The following is a 14782-nucleotide window of genomic DNA, read 5'->3' on the forward strand; positions in this document are numbered from 1 at the left end:
CGGGGGGGCATCTCAGTAAGCTCTAGGCTCCTCCTACCGTCCATCTGTCAGTCAAAAGCTGCCCTCAACCTCAATACAAAGCTCAGGGATCCACACACTGCTCTTGATTTCAGGCTGGAGAGGGCACTTGATGGCAGTCATGAGGACCTGAGGTAGATACCAGCACCTGTGTGGGGGAGGGGGGAGCTGGGACATGCCTAGAACCCCAGAGCTGTTCTGGAAGGGGTGGGGAATCACCCAAGTTTGCTGGCTATCTGTGTCTCTCCAGATTCTGTGAGAGTCTCTTTCTCAAGGGAAGATGATAGACAAAGCAAGACATCTGATGTCCTCCTCTGGCCTCCTTGTGGAAACACACATACTCGCACATACAATACACACACACACACAGACACACAGACACACCTACACAAATACAAAGCAAGATATGTGATGGTTATCACTAACTAGAAAGCCATTTATTAAAACCTAGAAGGGGTGGAGATTATGTATAAAAAAAACGAAGTGGCGAGGAGTCCACTAAATGTGCACCACTAACGTTCATCTACTCAGATCTCCCTGCTCTGCCCACTGCCTTCACCCAGCACACCACACACACCACCCAGTCCCAGGGAGTTGGTTAATAAGAAGGTGACACAGGTGGTAATTTGGAAATCAAATGAGATTTTCTCAGATCCCTGGTTTTAACTGATCAAACCCACCGTTGCCTAAAGTCGCCAACAGAAGTCACCAGGCTCCTGTGAGATATGCAAACAGCAGGACATCTGTGAAGCCAGAGAGGACCAGGACAACTGACAGCTGAGCCCAGGCTTCAAAGGCCAGATGGACAGGAGTGAAGTCACATCACCAGCCAAGAGTGAATGTACTCAAAGATACACACGCACATGCACATACAGGCATGCTCCCAGACAAACACAGCCAGTCTATGGAATACAAAACTCTACAAAGTTAAAATAGATGGCTGGCTGGCTCGATGTATGGATGGATGGATAAAAATAAAGCTAACAAAACCTGTCCCTCAGTGAGAAATCACCCACACCAAAGTAGCAAGCACCTCAAGAGACCAACCTAGTCTTGTAAACAACCACTGTGGGCCAGGTGTGTGCCCCATTCCCAGAGGGCAGCCTCCATGCAATTCCAGCCTGTGCCTGCGGGTGTTGCCAAGCAAGAGTAGGGACTCCAGGACTCTTAGCCTCTCAGTTTCTAATGAGTAACCCTTTCGTAGGAAGCTGCTGTGCAGGCAGGAGCTTGCAGCCGATGTGGCCCCCACTGTCTCTGTCGTGTCCCCAACACTGCCAGGCAAGCTGTGGATTCTCAGAAAACATTCCTTGACTGCATGAATGTAAAATACCCATTTCTTTTCTTTTTTTTTTTTAGCTTTTATTTTGTTATTCTTTAAATGATTAGTTTAGGTCTAAGGGTGTCTGGGAGGCATGTAAATCTGTGGACCCCATGATGACATTAGATCCCACGGAACTGAAGTTACAGACCCTTGTTAGCCACCACGTGGGTGCTAGAAATCAAACTCAGGTCCTCTGGAGCTCTGACCGCCCTCTTTTGGCCTCCTCTGGCACTGCACAAATGTGCTGAACAGACAGACATTCATGTAGGCAAAACATCCAGATTAATAAGACAGAATTTAAAAGTGATAGGGAACTGTGTTGGCATGAGCAAACTTACATCCTTGGAACTGCCTTTCAGGATCAATAAGATTGAAAGCTTATTCGCAAAGTCAAAAGTAAAGAAGGCATAGTGGTCCTCTCCTGGAATCTAGAATCCATGTGGCAAAGATGCTAGAAGATGTTGAACTCTTTCTAGGCTAACCTGTGCTATGCAGTGAGGCCCTGTCTCCAAGGAAAACCAGGACCAGGGATGTAGCTAGGTTGGTAGAATGCTTACCCAGCATGCACAGACTCTGGATTAGAACCCCAGAACCACATAATGGGGTATGGTAGCAAAGTCTTGTAACCCCAGCTCCTGGAGGCAAAGGCAGGACACTCAGAAGTTCAAGACCATCTTTGGCTATATAGTGAGGACAAGGCCAGTTGGGAATATGAAAGACCCTATCGAAAATATTTTTTATTTTAGTAAAACTAATAAATGGCCAAAGACTGAAGTACTCAGCTTTTACATCCTGTTTAATGGATGAGTTCTGACTTGAAATTAACAGTGAAGAAACGGAGGCCAAGAAGAAATCGGAATATTTTAACTGCCTCTAGGATTAAACAGCCCCAGATTCCAAGCCCCTCTCTGCCCTTTTGTACTTCTGCCAACATTTAGGGGATCCTGCTGCCTCCGTGTCTTGTCAACACAACTAGGTGTCCCTTCACACGGTGTTGCTCCCTCTACAGCGGCTCATTTGGTTTCACAGAAGAAAGCCATGGGATACATTCAAGCCCCCACCAACCACCCCCATTTCTGCCAGTCATCGAGGATGAAGTCAGCTAGACAATGTTGCCATCTCATATGGTTCAGGCTCTTGTTCTGAACTACGTCGTGACGTCATGCCCTGGAATGGCTTGGCCCTGCGCATCTCACTCTTGAAACTCAAATGCCACTACAAGCAGGAGTCAGACAATGGTCTTCTTCAAGGCTGGATCGCTAGCCCTGTCCCACAGGTGCTCAATTATCTGGGTTTCTTTTTTGTTTTTTCACATGCCTGAGTGTGTGTGTGCCTGAGCGTGCCTGAAGGAGCCCTCAGAGGCCAGAGAGAGATCTGAGTTCCTTGGAACTCTAGTTATGGGTAGTTCTGCAAGAGCAGTAAGTGCCCTTAACAACTGAGCCAACTCTCTGGTCCCATAATGATCTGGTCCTGCAAAGAAAAGGAAAACAAAAGGCCTGAGGCTGCAGCTCAGTCACAGAGAGCTCCACTGCCATCCACAGGCCCTGGGTTCACTCCCAGTACCAGGGGAAAACATATCCATGAGCACCCGCATCTGCTCAGCATGCTGCGTGCTAGGATAGAAACAGACAGCAAGAAGGAGAGAGATTATTCCTTTGCTTGAAAGACTGATTTTTACCATCTGTAACTGTGTATGAGGGGTCAATGCCCACATGACTGTAGGTGCTGTCAGATACTTGAAGCCTTGCATCCACCGGGAGCTGGAGTTTCAGCCTATAGTGGGTGCTAGGAGTCAAACTCCACTCCTCCACCAAAGGAGTACAAGGTTTTACCCATGAGCCATCTCTTCACTACCAGTGAGATTTCTTATTTCTTTTCAAGATTAGGATTAAACCTAGGACTTTCAAGTATGCTGGGTCAGAGTTCCACCATTGAACAATACCTCCAGCCCTCTTTTTACCTCTTGAGAGAGACTAAGTTTCCCAGGCTTGCCTTGGACTTCTGATGCTTCTGCCTTGACCTCACCAGTACCTAGGATTATAGACCTGTACCACCAGGCCTGTCTCTGCCCCACAGATCACCTGTGGTGCTTTGAATAAGTATAAACCTCATAGACTCATGCATTTGAATGCTTGGCCCATAAGGGAGTGGCACTAATAGGAGGTGTGGCCTTGTTGGAAGAAGTGTGCCACTGTGGGGGTGGGCTTTGAGGTCTCATTATGCTTAAGCTATAACCAGTACGACACACAGACTTCTTGCTGCCTGTCAATCAAGATGTAGAACTCTCAGCTCCTTCTCCAGCAGCATGCCTGCATGCCACCATGGTTGTTTCCCACCGTGACAACGGCTGTTTCCCATGATGGCCTCTGAACTGTAAGTCCCCCACCCCAATTAAATGTTTTCTTTTATAAGACTTGCCATGGTCATGGTGTTTCTTCATTGCAAGGGAAACCCTAACTAAAGGCCATCCCACCCAAAAATATCCTACAGCAAGAAAGCAAACTCAGGAAAAGTTTACCAGGCACCATGCCACAGAATGCGAGATGCCACAGACTACAGGGTGCCCCAGAATGCAGAATGCCCCACAGAGTTCAGGATACCCCACTGAGCGTAGGATGCCCCACAGAGTTCAAATGCCCCACAGAGTACAGGATGCCCCCACAGAGTACAGGATGCCCCCACAGAGTACAGGATGCCCCCACAGAGTGCAGGATGCCCCCACAGAGTGCAGGATGCCCCCACAGAGCGCTGGATGTCCCCACAGAGTGCAGGATGTCCCCACAGAGTGCAGGATGCCCCCACAGAGTGCAGGATGCCCCCACAGAGTGCAGGATGCCCCCACAGAGTGCAGGATACCCCACAGAGTGCAGGATGTCCCCACAGAGTACAGGATGCCCCCACAGAGTACAGGATGCCCCCACAGAGTACAGGATGTCCCCACAGAGTACAGGATGCCCCCACAGAGTACAGGATGCCCCCACAGAGTGCAGGATGCCCCCACAGAGCGTTGGATGCATTGAACACTTGACTAGCTTAGTATGCAAAGGTCACAATCATTCCAACAACTCAGTGTGGAAGCAGCGAACCTTAAAACTCCAAGAATTTTAGAAATAATTTAGCTAACGATGAGGGGGAAAAAACCTCAAAGAAATATAGTCTGGGCAGGGAATGTGACCGCTTGAAAACAGCCCTGGCTTTAACCCCCAGGACCACACACATGCCTATAACTAGGAGACAGAGGAGGACCAGGAGTTGAGGATCATCTTCACCTGCTATGCAAGTTCAAGGCCGTCTTGGGCTAAGTGAGACCACAACCCAGGCCACAAAAAAAAAAAAAAAAAAGAAAAAGAAAAAGAAAAAGAAAAAGAAAGAAAGAAAGGAAGGAAGGAAGAAAAATAAAGTGAAGGTTTTGACTAAGATCTCACAGCTGGTAAGTAGGCTCCTTGAAGCTAGTTTTACACTCTGGGAAAAAAAAAATCCAGAACCCGCATTATCTCCTGCCAAGTCTAACTACCTCCGTCAACCCTGCTCCTCCAGTGCTGGGTGATTCAGAACCTGCAGCCCACACTCCACACTCACATGATATATAGGATAATGAAAAGGCACAACAGTCAAAGTCCCAAATGGTTCCCCAGTCAAAAAAAAGAAAAGAAAAAAGAAAGAAAGAAAGAAAGAAACGAAAAGAAAAGAAAAGAAAAGAAAAAGGAAAAAAAACTAGGCCTCTCTCTTGACAATTCTTAAAAAGCCTAAAAAGACTATCTGGGGAGACTGGGGACATGGTTCAGTTGGTGAAGTATTTGCCTTCCATGCTAGAGAACCTGAGTCTGGTCCTCAGAATTCAGGTAAACAAGATATGTGCGTGTAGTTAGGAATCTGTGAACTCAGTGCTAGGGAGGTGGAGACCGGTGGCTCCCAGAGGCTCCTTGGCCTCCTCCAGTAGGCAGGCAGTGGCCAAAAGACAGACCTTATCTCAAAAAAAAAAAAAAAAAAAAAAAAAAAAACAAACAAGGTAGAGATGCCTAAGGGGCAGAACCAAAGAATGCCCTCTGCCTCCACAGGCACCTGCACACACACATGGGCACACCCACACCCACTCACAAATACATACGAACTAAAGGAACAAGTAAGTTTTTAAGAGAGAAAAGACGATCTTAAACAAGAACAGTATGCCTTCGCTCATCTGGACACTAGCTCTATGCCTAGTAAAATGCTAACGGTTGTCTCCTTTATCCAAATTCCTCCAGATGATATTCCAAATGCGCTGGAGACTTCAGGCGCAGTCATAGCGTGAGAAGCCAGAGAGCTCTCAAATTCACACAGTAACTGATAGGAATTCCTCAAAAGTATATACCCACTGCCCGATCCAACAGCCTGCCTCTCTGCTCTGCCGCAAAGTCAGCAACATAGTATCACAGGCCCAAAATAAGAGCGCCTGCCCTATTTTCTCTGAGGAAGTGTTACATATTCCATGAACTGCGCTTTCATTTCTTCCTTTTCAGTTAGATTTCAGCAGCCAACTGTGTCACTCCCCCAAAATAGCTCAACTGAGTGGTTTAAAATCGCATTCTGTTGTTTGGCCAGAAAAGCCCGTGCTAGTCTGACTTGAGCCTTCAGAACTGGAACCAGAGAGCAGGAGCTGTTGCTGGCACCGTGTCTCCTGCACACGCTGCAGGTCCAAGTCCCTGAAACAGTGACATTAATGGGCAGAGCGCAGCACAGGTCCAAAAGAAGAGCTAATACCCAATACCACTGCCGGCTCTCCCTTAGTCCAGCCCACAAAAACCCAAAAAGATGATCACTGAGCAAGGGTTTATCAGCTACCATGACGTCCAAACAGTACAGAAACGCTTGCTAAGAGCTGTTGGAGGGGGCTGGAGCAACGGTGAACCACTGGTAGTGTGTGTGCCTGCCACACTCGCACGAAGAGCTGAGTTTGGATCCCCAGCATGCGCACGCAAAGCCTGCCACTGGGGCACAAATCTGTAATTCCAATCCCGGAGAGGCCAAGACAGGAGGATTGCTGGGGCCTGTCAGCCATGGTTGCCTAAGAGGGGAGCCCCAGCTTCACTAAGAGACCCTGTTTCAAAATACAAGAGAATAATTAAGGAAGGCACCCAACACCAACATCTGTCCTCCACATGCGCACACACACACACTCTCTCTCTCTCTCTCTCTCTCTCTCTCTCTCTCTCTCTCTCTCTCTCTCACGCCTCAGGGTGCATGACCAAGCCACTCCTTGTACCCAGGGATCAGAAAGATTGTTGTGTCAGGTTTGTGGGAAACACATGAAGTTGAGAATGCAGAACAGACCAAGACCAGCACAGACTCGAACAGGTGAAATGCAGCCAGCTTTCCTACCTCCACTGGCCGTGCCCTCCATGCTGTCTTGCCTCCTCCGCCCAACAACAAGGGCCAAATAGAAACCCATTGTACATTTTCTTATCAAAGCAGGCAGACACGTAACTAAGCTGTCATCCTTTCTTGGTCCAGTTTCCTCTTTCCGTATACTCCTATCCAAACTCTTTCATATCCATAAAAGAAAAAACGGTTAAATTATTGAGTTATTATTTACCACACATTGCACTAAATCTCTGAGCACTTTCCCCTGCACACTGCATAAAGGCCTAAGGAGACGTGGTACCAGCGCTATTCCTTGGCACTAATGGGGAGAGAAGAACAAGGCACATGAGAGAGAAATCACTTGTCTACGGTACACAGCTAGGGAGAGGTAGGTTGGCTCTAGAGGACAAACTCCTACTGACTTCTCTCCGTTCGTGTACAACTCTCAATGGCAACCTAGTTTAGAGAATGATAATAATAACGATAAGAACAATAATAAGGAAGTATTAACAAGTTCCAGGCTCCTGTAAGATGCCTTCCTTGCTTTGTGCTATTAAACAGTATGGTAGCTCTCACTGAATGATTGACAGAAACCAAAGTTCCTGAGCAGTCGGAGTTGCCTCCTACACCTCAATCCAAGAAGAGCAGTCATACCCCGGTTCCCACAGAGCAGACATCGCAGACAGCATGTGATCAGCAGGCTTTCCTTCTTCTCCCTCCAAGAAGCATTTCCTTAATATTTTTTAAAGATTCGTCCTATCAAACGCAGCTGTCAAAAACCCTCAAGCCTGCATAGGCCTAGAGACACCTTGTGTTAAAGCAGGCTTTTGTTTTGTTCTTCTGTCAAAATACAAAATATTTTGCTACAAACTATACCAAGTAAAATGGCCGGTCCAAGGCTAGGTGTCCCTGAAGGGCTCACTCAACCCTCTAGCTACATAGAGCTGCACTGCACCGCCAGCGTGGAGAACGCTAAGAACTCTTCTCACAGGTAGGCATCGGGGTGCACAGGAAGAGTCAGGTGGACCTTTATGGGCGTATGGTCAGCCTGGTCTACATGCAAGCTGCAGAGTAGCCAGATAGTTAGTGAGACCTTTCCGTAGTATGACCAAACCATGAATCTGTTACATGCTCTCCTTAAACACACACACACACACACACACACAGGGTAGCTTCAACATTTCTGTATAACTACAATGACCTTGAATTTCTGACACCTCCACCTCCCAAGTATCACCCCCCAGTTTACACATGCTGGGGTCTATCCCAGAGTTTCTTTCACGCTGGGCAAACCCTCCACCGACTAAGCTGTATTCCCAGCCCACCAGGGTCTTTTCTCCAAGTGTAATTCATCTAATCTTGCTACAAGATACTTATCTTTGAAAGAGATTAATACTTGGCCAGTCCTGAGGATTTGGAACCAGAGAATTCAAAAAACAGGGGGAAAGGGCTGTAACAAATACAGGATTTGAAATGCAGTCACCTTTTAAAAATTTCTTTTATCAGTGCTAGGAACCGAACCCAAAGCCACAGTAAAATGTCTTTTTATTTAGTCACTTTTTTAAAATTATAATACCACATAAATGTAACGCAAAAATAAATAAATAAATAAATAATGACGCTGGAAACAGGTAATTTTTCCATGCAACGACACCTGATTCTGAGGGCACAGGGGACTGACTGACATGGTTTCCCACGATGTTCTCAACAGGTACGACAGTTGCTCTCATTTCTTAGATGGGAAATGGAGGTCTGTGATCTTTAACCCTGTCATGACTTCCTGCAGATCTAGAGTAGCTGACCGTGATGGAAAACGTGCCCACTTAGTGCTGAGCCAAGCCAGAGACCAACGTCCAACTTCAGGCCTGCTGAGAACGCTCTGCTGAGAGCAGCTTCACATCCAAGTCCCTCCCTCTGTTGCACATGGCTACTACCTTGACCTAGATCAAGTGCAGCGGGGAAACTGAGCACAGGGACTTCTTCCTTAGCTTCATTCTATCACTAGAAACACAGTGGCTTTTATTCCTTGCACGGGTAAAGACAGAATCCCAAGGTCACAGATGACCACCCAGGACCCAAGAGTGGTCAACCTGGCACCAAGGCAGATCACAGGCCGACAGGAGGACGTCACCACTGCAGATGGAACTTTGGGATCCTTAGGTCTTTCCATAACGCTCCAAGTTATAAACACAAGAGACACAGCCTGAGACGAAAGTGTCGATCGTAGACACACCTGTCATCAGCACCTTGCATCATATGGCCCCCCGGGCTACCATTAGAACACTGAACAGAAAGAGAATAAACACCACCAAAGGCTTAGTTTACCACCAAAGGCATGGTCCAGGCCAGCTTGCCTACTTGGTTCCATGGCCTTTCCAGCCTCAGGAAGGTGCAGGTAGAAGCCAGATTGCTTCTGTGGCTAAAGATGGAGGCAAGAAAGGGAGAGCAGGGACAAGAGGCAGTACAGGGCACCGTGTGGCACAGACACTCCTTTCAACTCCTCCAGGAGATTGTAATGACAACTTAAGAGGAAACAACAGAAATGTTAAGGGGGGGGGGGGGTGTCGGTTTAGCTTGGTGGTTGTTTTCTATTTTGTATTTGCTTTTTCTCACAGCATTAAATTATCAATATTTCCTGGACATTTATTTAAGCAACATAGTCTCTGCTTCAGTGTAAACAGTGTTATTCAAAGCCCTTCTACAGAATGCCCCCTTCTTCAGACGGGAATGTCCTCTATTTTGGAAAGACCCAGGTACGCCTTTGCGTATTTATGCCTGTTTGTGTTTGGGTTCTAACCTCAGCTATCCTCACCAAAAGCAATGTCTGGAAGAAGAGATGGAAGATTTGATTCTAATCATGTCAGCGGGACTCGGTGTACAGACGAGATAACAAAGTCTTTCTCACATGAATACGTGGAAGTGAGAAACTTGTCAGACCTCACTTCTAAGACGAAGAGTGAAGACTTCCAAACTCTGCCCTAGTCTCTGCCTGAGGAGGTCCCAGGCATGGCCACTGAAATGCCCAAGTCACATACGTAGCAGCTAGAGAAGCCTGTTGCTGGACCAGCTAGGATTCACAGGACATCGGATGTCAATCACTGGATTCTGACCCTTCCAGGACAAAAGCAGTCAGGCTCCTCCTTCTGAAGTATTCCAGTAGCAACCTGCTAGATATAATGTCATCACAACACAGGCCAGCAGAATCCAAGAGAAGGACTCTAACAGCCAAAAGAAATTGGTTTTCATGAATCTGTATGAACAGCTAAAGAGTGCAAATTAATTTGGGGGTGGGGGGGGCAAAAGTTAACCCTTTCAAGTAATCTGCTTTACATCCTGTCAGAGGTGATGCAGTTCCCAGTGCCTGGGGATAGAGACAAAATAGTTATGTCAACCACTCAAAATTGTATTTAAAATCTTACGTTTGACAATGGGCCTGTAACCCCAGCAATCCTGAAGGTAGGAGGATCGGGGATTCAAGGCCTACCTCACCCAGCTCAGGTTAGAGGCCAGCTTGAGCTAGATAGTAAGCTTTGCCTTCCCAATCCAGGCACCCCCCCACCCACACACACATACACACACACACACACACACACACACACACACTAGTGTGCTGAGGAGGTTGAGAATCTAGATGAAATCACGGACAACTGTTGAGGCTTCAGAGGAGATATCAAAAAATCAACTACGTCGTCTCATGATTTTCCACACTAATATTTTAGAATTAGAAAAAAAAAATGCGAAGTGCCCACTGTCGTGTTTGATAATTCTTCCTTCGGCACTCTGAAGGCATCGTTTGTAGCACCAGCTGTGGCCCGGATTCCACACTTGCCGCGCCGTTAAGAGCCATAACCCTGCTTCCGACCGCTGGAAAACACCCAAGCCCTAGCTACTTCCAAAGGCCTCCCTAAACCACAGCGACTCTGAGTTCTGAACAAGAGCTGGGGGCTCACATGCAGCCGAAAAGTCGGTGGGATAATAAAAAATAAAAATAACCAACACGAAATTTCAGTTAAGAACTCACAAGGAGTACCTTGATGAAAACCAAAAGCTAAACAAAATGTATCCCAAGACAAACGTTAAATGTTTCCGAAGCTATGGCAGCAAGAAGTGCCAGGTCCCAAAGCGACCGGTCCCCAAGGGTTTTCCAGCCTACCACGGGCGGCAGCATTGAGCTGTGGGTACCGCCTAGCGCCAGATGTCGCAAACCCCCAGCCAGGGCACCTGGACGCGTGCGCCCGGACCCTTTGGTGTGTGCAGGTGGTTGAGCCAATCTAGAGGAAGCAGGAGCTTGACAGGTGGCTCTGGGGCGCCCCTGGAGGTCCAGCGGCCTCGGCAAACCTAAAACCAGCATCTCCCAGGGCTGTGATATTTTTACTTTGCCTGACTCCAAAAGCTGCCTTCCCCGTTCCTCTTACAAACCTCCCTCGGCTCCTGGGGTGAGGGTAAGGGCTAGTTGCCTCGAAGCCTAGGTAGGAACAAAAATGAGAACTGAGATGGTTCAAGCCTCAACAAGGCGGCATCCCGAGCGGTCCCATACTGGGTTGCAAGCCTCCTCAGGCACCAGAAGGAAGAAAGGCATTGTAGAAACACTGGCTACAGCCCGGAGGGGTCAGCCAGAAACGGATTTGGAAATTTCTGTTTTGCAAGACTGCCTCCCACCGCCCCTATTAAAAAGTGTCCCCTACTAGGCTCGACCCCGAGTGCACTCGAGCGCACTCAGCTGGCAAGTCTCTGGGGAAAAAAAAGGGGGGGGGGGAATCTTGTCAGAGACAATGATAAAAACAAATGCTGTTCAATGGTCTCTAAGGGAGAGAAGTGCTGATTCTCAAAGGAGATGCTCCTCGGTGTCTACTTCCATAGAGGCAGGACCCCAGGATGCAAACCCTGGGCCTCCAAGTGAGTAGGCACTCATACCCTGACCGATCCTCCGAGCGGGGTTTCTGGACAGCTCCGGAGACCAGAGGATATGCTGAGGGAAAAGGCGGCATAAGAACCCGCAGTGTTTTACCCTCTGCTCCTTGCAACCATCCTCGAACCTACCAAAAAGGGACCACTCGAGCGGGTCCCTGGGGGCAGCGAGGGTCCTCACGCCTGGCTCCTGGGTGCAAGACGGGCTTGGGGGTACCCGCTGCACCAAAACCCCGCGCTCTGGCAACCGAAGCACAAGCGGTTATTAACCAGGGAAAGCGGAAACACTGGGGCACGTATCTTTTTCTTGATTAGAATAACCGCCGCCTCCAAATATCCCAGAACGGGCGGATGAGAAAGCAGAAAAACTGAGTGTTCTGTCCTTAGGTGATCGAGGAAAGAAAAGCAAATCGCACCCTCTCCCACCCTTTTCCCCCAGCCAGGACAGAGGACGTGGCCTTCACCCACAGAGAAGGATCTGGGCAGCCTGAGGGAGGCTTGGAGCTGCAGCCCTCAGACTCTGCAAGAGAAGAGGCTGGCCTCTGCCCTCACCGAAGCGGGGGAGGGAGGTTGAAGGCTGGAAGTGGAGGGTCGCCGGCGGCACACCGCTACGTGCAGTGATTTAGGATTGTCGTCAGTGGCCAATATTATTCCAGTCCTAACCTGCCTAGAAAAGGAGTGGGTCTGGGTCTGAATCTGGCAGGCACACTCAGCCTGCAAAAGGGCAAAGACGAAGGTAGGCAGGGCGCGCCAGACAGCAAAAAAATCCGCCCGGACGCCAAAAGCAACCCAACCGCCGACCCGCCCCTTGCACTTGGACCCCGCAGCCCAGACCTTAAGAGTGGTACTGACAGGGGCCGCGAGCCCCAAGAGGCACTGATCTAGCCAAAAACCCCTGCTCCCTGTCTTCCAGCAGCCCCCAGACCCCGCGTCCAGAGAGCTGTCTCGCGCCGGCACTGAGGCGTAGCCCGCACCTCAGCCCGGAGCAAGGCTGAAAGGAGGTGGCCCCGGCCCCGGCGACCACAACGCGGACTGCTCCTCACATCCTGAATCCTCTCTGCAGCCAGCCTCCGCCAAACACCACCCCCCTACAAAGGGTCAGAGGAATGCAAAACGAGCCTCCGCTATGAGCTCCGTCCATCCCCGCCGGAGCAATGGGAGCACCCCATATTACTTAAACCAACAGAGCATCCTTCCCACAGCCAGTCTCCCCAGACACCCTGCAACTCTAGCCCTCCGGATTTGCTCCGGATCAGCAAACCAATCCCCCTACCTCTCCACCCCTCGACTCAAGCTGCTCCAAGCTTCCCAAGCTACAGTCAGAGCAGATCTTAGTCCCCAATCCTTTCCAGCCCGCCACTGCTTCTGCCCTCCCCGACTACCAGCCTCCTAGAACACTGCCGGAGCCAATGAAGCAGATCCCTCTTTCCTCCCCGGCAGCCCGGCCCCCCTTCACCCTCTCCGCGGTCCCTAGACTGGCGCCCAAGCTCCGCGCCCGGGCGACAACTCCGCATACCCCGCGCGCGCGGGCCGGAGCCGTGTCCCGTCGGCGGCCCTCACTCACCCGGGAAGCACACCACATAATGGAGCACAGAACTGGTGATTTTCAGGAACAAAATCCACCAACACGGTTCCAGTAACCTCCGCATGTCCGAAAACGCACATCGAAAAAGAGAAAAGCAGGGGGGTAAACTTGTTGAATAAGTTCTTGCTTCCGAGCGAGGCTCCGCTAAACCTGAAGGCTTTCTCGGCTCGCTCGCCACCACACAGGCTCCCCACGCTCGGCGACCGGTCCCACAGGAATCCTGGATGCTGCCAAGCGTCCCCAGGAAAACCTCAAAAAGTGACCGGGGATGCAAAGCCACTCTAGGGACGATCCTCTAGGAAGAGAAGGGCGGCTTTCTGCTCAGACACGATTCAGCCGGTCGGGCAGGGCGAGGAGAAGGCGCACGGCGGCAGCGCCCGGGGCCCGGGGCAGGCAGGGACCGCGGGTGGCGGCGGCGAGCAGCGGAAGAGCCCCAAGTTGAGTCGGCAGCGCAGCGCAGCCCGAGAACCGGCGGGCGACGGCGGGGCTGTGCGCTGCACGGCGGCTCCGGGCTTCAGGCGGGCAGCTCCTTCCAGGGCCCCGGCAAGGAAGGAGGCATGTCTGCGAGCGGGGAAAGGGAGGGAAGCGGCGGGGCGGAGCGCAGAGCCCCCCAGAACAGAAACGGCCGGAGGAGCGCAGAGAAACACAAAGGATCTCAGAGGGGCGCCGGGGCGAGGGCGCCTTCAGTCCATGCTCCTGAAAGTTGTGGCTCCGGCGCAGGCTGGGGAGGAACCGAGAGCGCGGGGCTGGAAACTGGCCATGCCTCCATACAGGAAGTAACATGTGAGCATGAATCCTGGCAGAGACTTTAAAGCCGGCGAGCGGGCGAGCAAGCGAGCTGGGGGCGCGCGGCGGCGGGGGCGCGCGAGCACAGGCGCGCGAGGACGCGCATCCCCGGGCTGCCGCCGGCGGGCACGCGCGCTGCACTCTCTTAAAGCGCCCGCGCTGGGCTCACGCTTCCAAGGACTTGCACTATTGGCCTCTCCAGGCGTGCCCAGGGCAAAGGGTGTACGTTTAGGGGAACTAGTAGCCGTGGTTCGGTCTAGGACAGCGTAGAGACCCGCTGTCTTCTGGGGTCAACGTGGCTCTGCTCCATTTGCGAGCTCTTAAAGACGAAGCGTTCTCCGCGGATTCGGAGAGATCCCTGGCTGGCGTAGCTCGTGGATCCGGGACTTTGGGGAGAAGGGAAGGGTAGCGGGGTTAGAATCTGGGGGCGAAGGAGGGGCCGGCAGCTACCTTTTTTCTTGGAGAGGGGACTTCCGTACGGCCCTACCTCCTTGACCGTGCCTGCACCCCCTACGTCCCTCTCCTGGTGCATTCCAGGCTAGGAGACAAAGCCCAGCGGCCTTTGCACTCGGGTTGCTTTGAGATTTGATTTTTTTTTTTTCCTTCCCCTTTCCGAGCTTCTATTGGCCGAGCCTACGGCTGTAAGATTGGGGGGGGGGGGCAATCTCGGGCTTGCAAAATCCAGCCCCAGTTCTACTCTCGCTTTCCACAAGCCGCGAAGGTCTGTGGCAGAGTTTACCCAACTCTCGCTCTGGAGAGAAGGTGGCTGCACCGTGGCCTGGTTGAGCAGTGGACGAGTGAAGCGCGCCTCTCACCCGGGGCAG

General features: G+C 50.7%; 1 protein-coding gene across 2 annotated transcripts in view; it reads right to left on the reverse strand.

Annotated features, from left to right (window-relative positions):
- The window catches only part of Ptprg (protein tyrosine phosphatase receptor type G), a 674545-nt gene extending 660542 nt beyond the window's left edge, over positions 1-14003 (reverse strand). The window contains exon 1 of one of the 2 annotated variants that reach the window (XM_048420806.3): positions 13152-14003. In XM_048420806.3, the coding sequence (XP_048276763.1) occupies positions 13152-13236 (85 nt within the window). In that variant the 5' untranslated portion in view covers positions 13237-14003. The remainder of the gene's footprint in view (positions 1-13151) is intronic. The other variant, XM_048420808.3, reaches the window with a different exon arrangement.
- Between the last annotated feature and the right edge of the window lie 779 nt (positions 14004-14782).

The sequence above is a fragment of the Myodes glareolus genome, chromosome 5, assembly GCF_982192425.1.
Source record: "Myodes glareolus chromosome 5, mMyoGla1.1, whole genome shotgun sequence".
Taxonomy (NCBI): Eukaryota; Metazoa; Chordata; class Mammalia; order Rodentia; family Cricetidae; genus Myodes; species Myodes glareolus.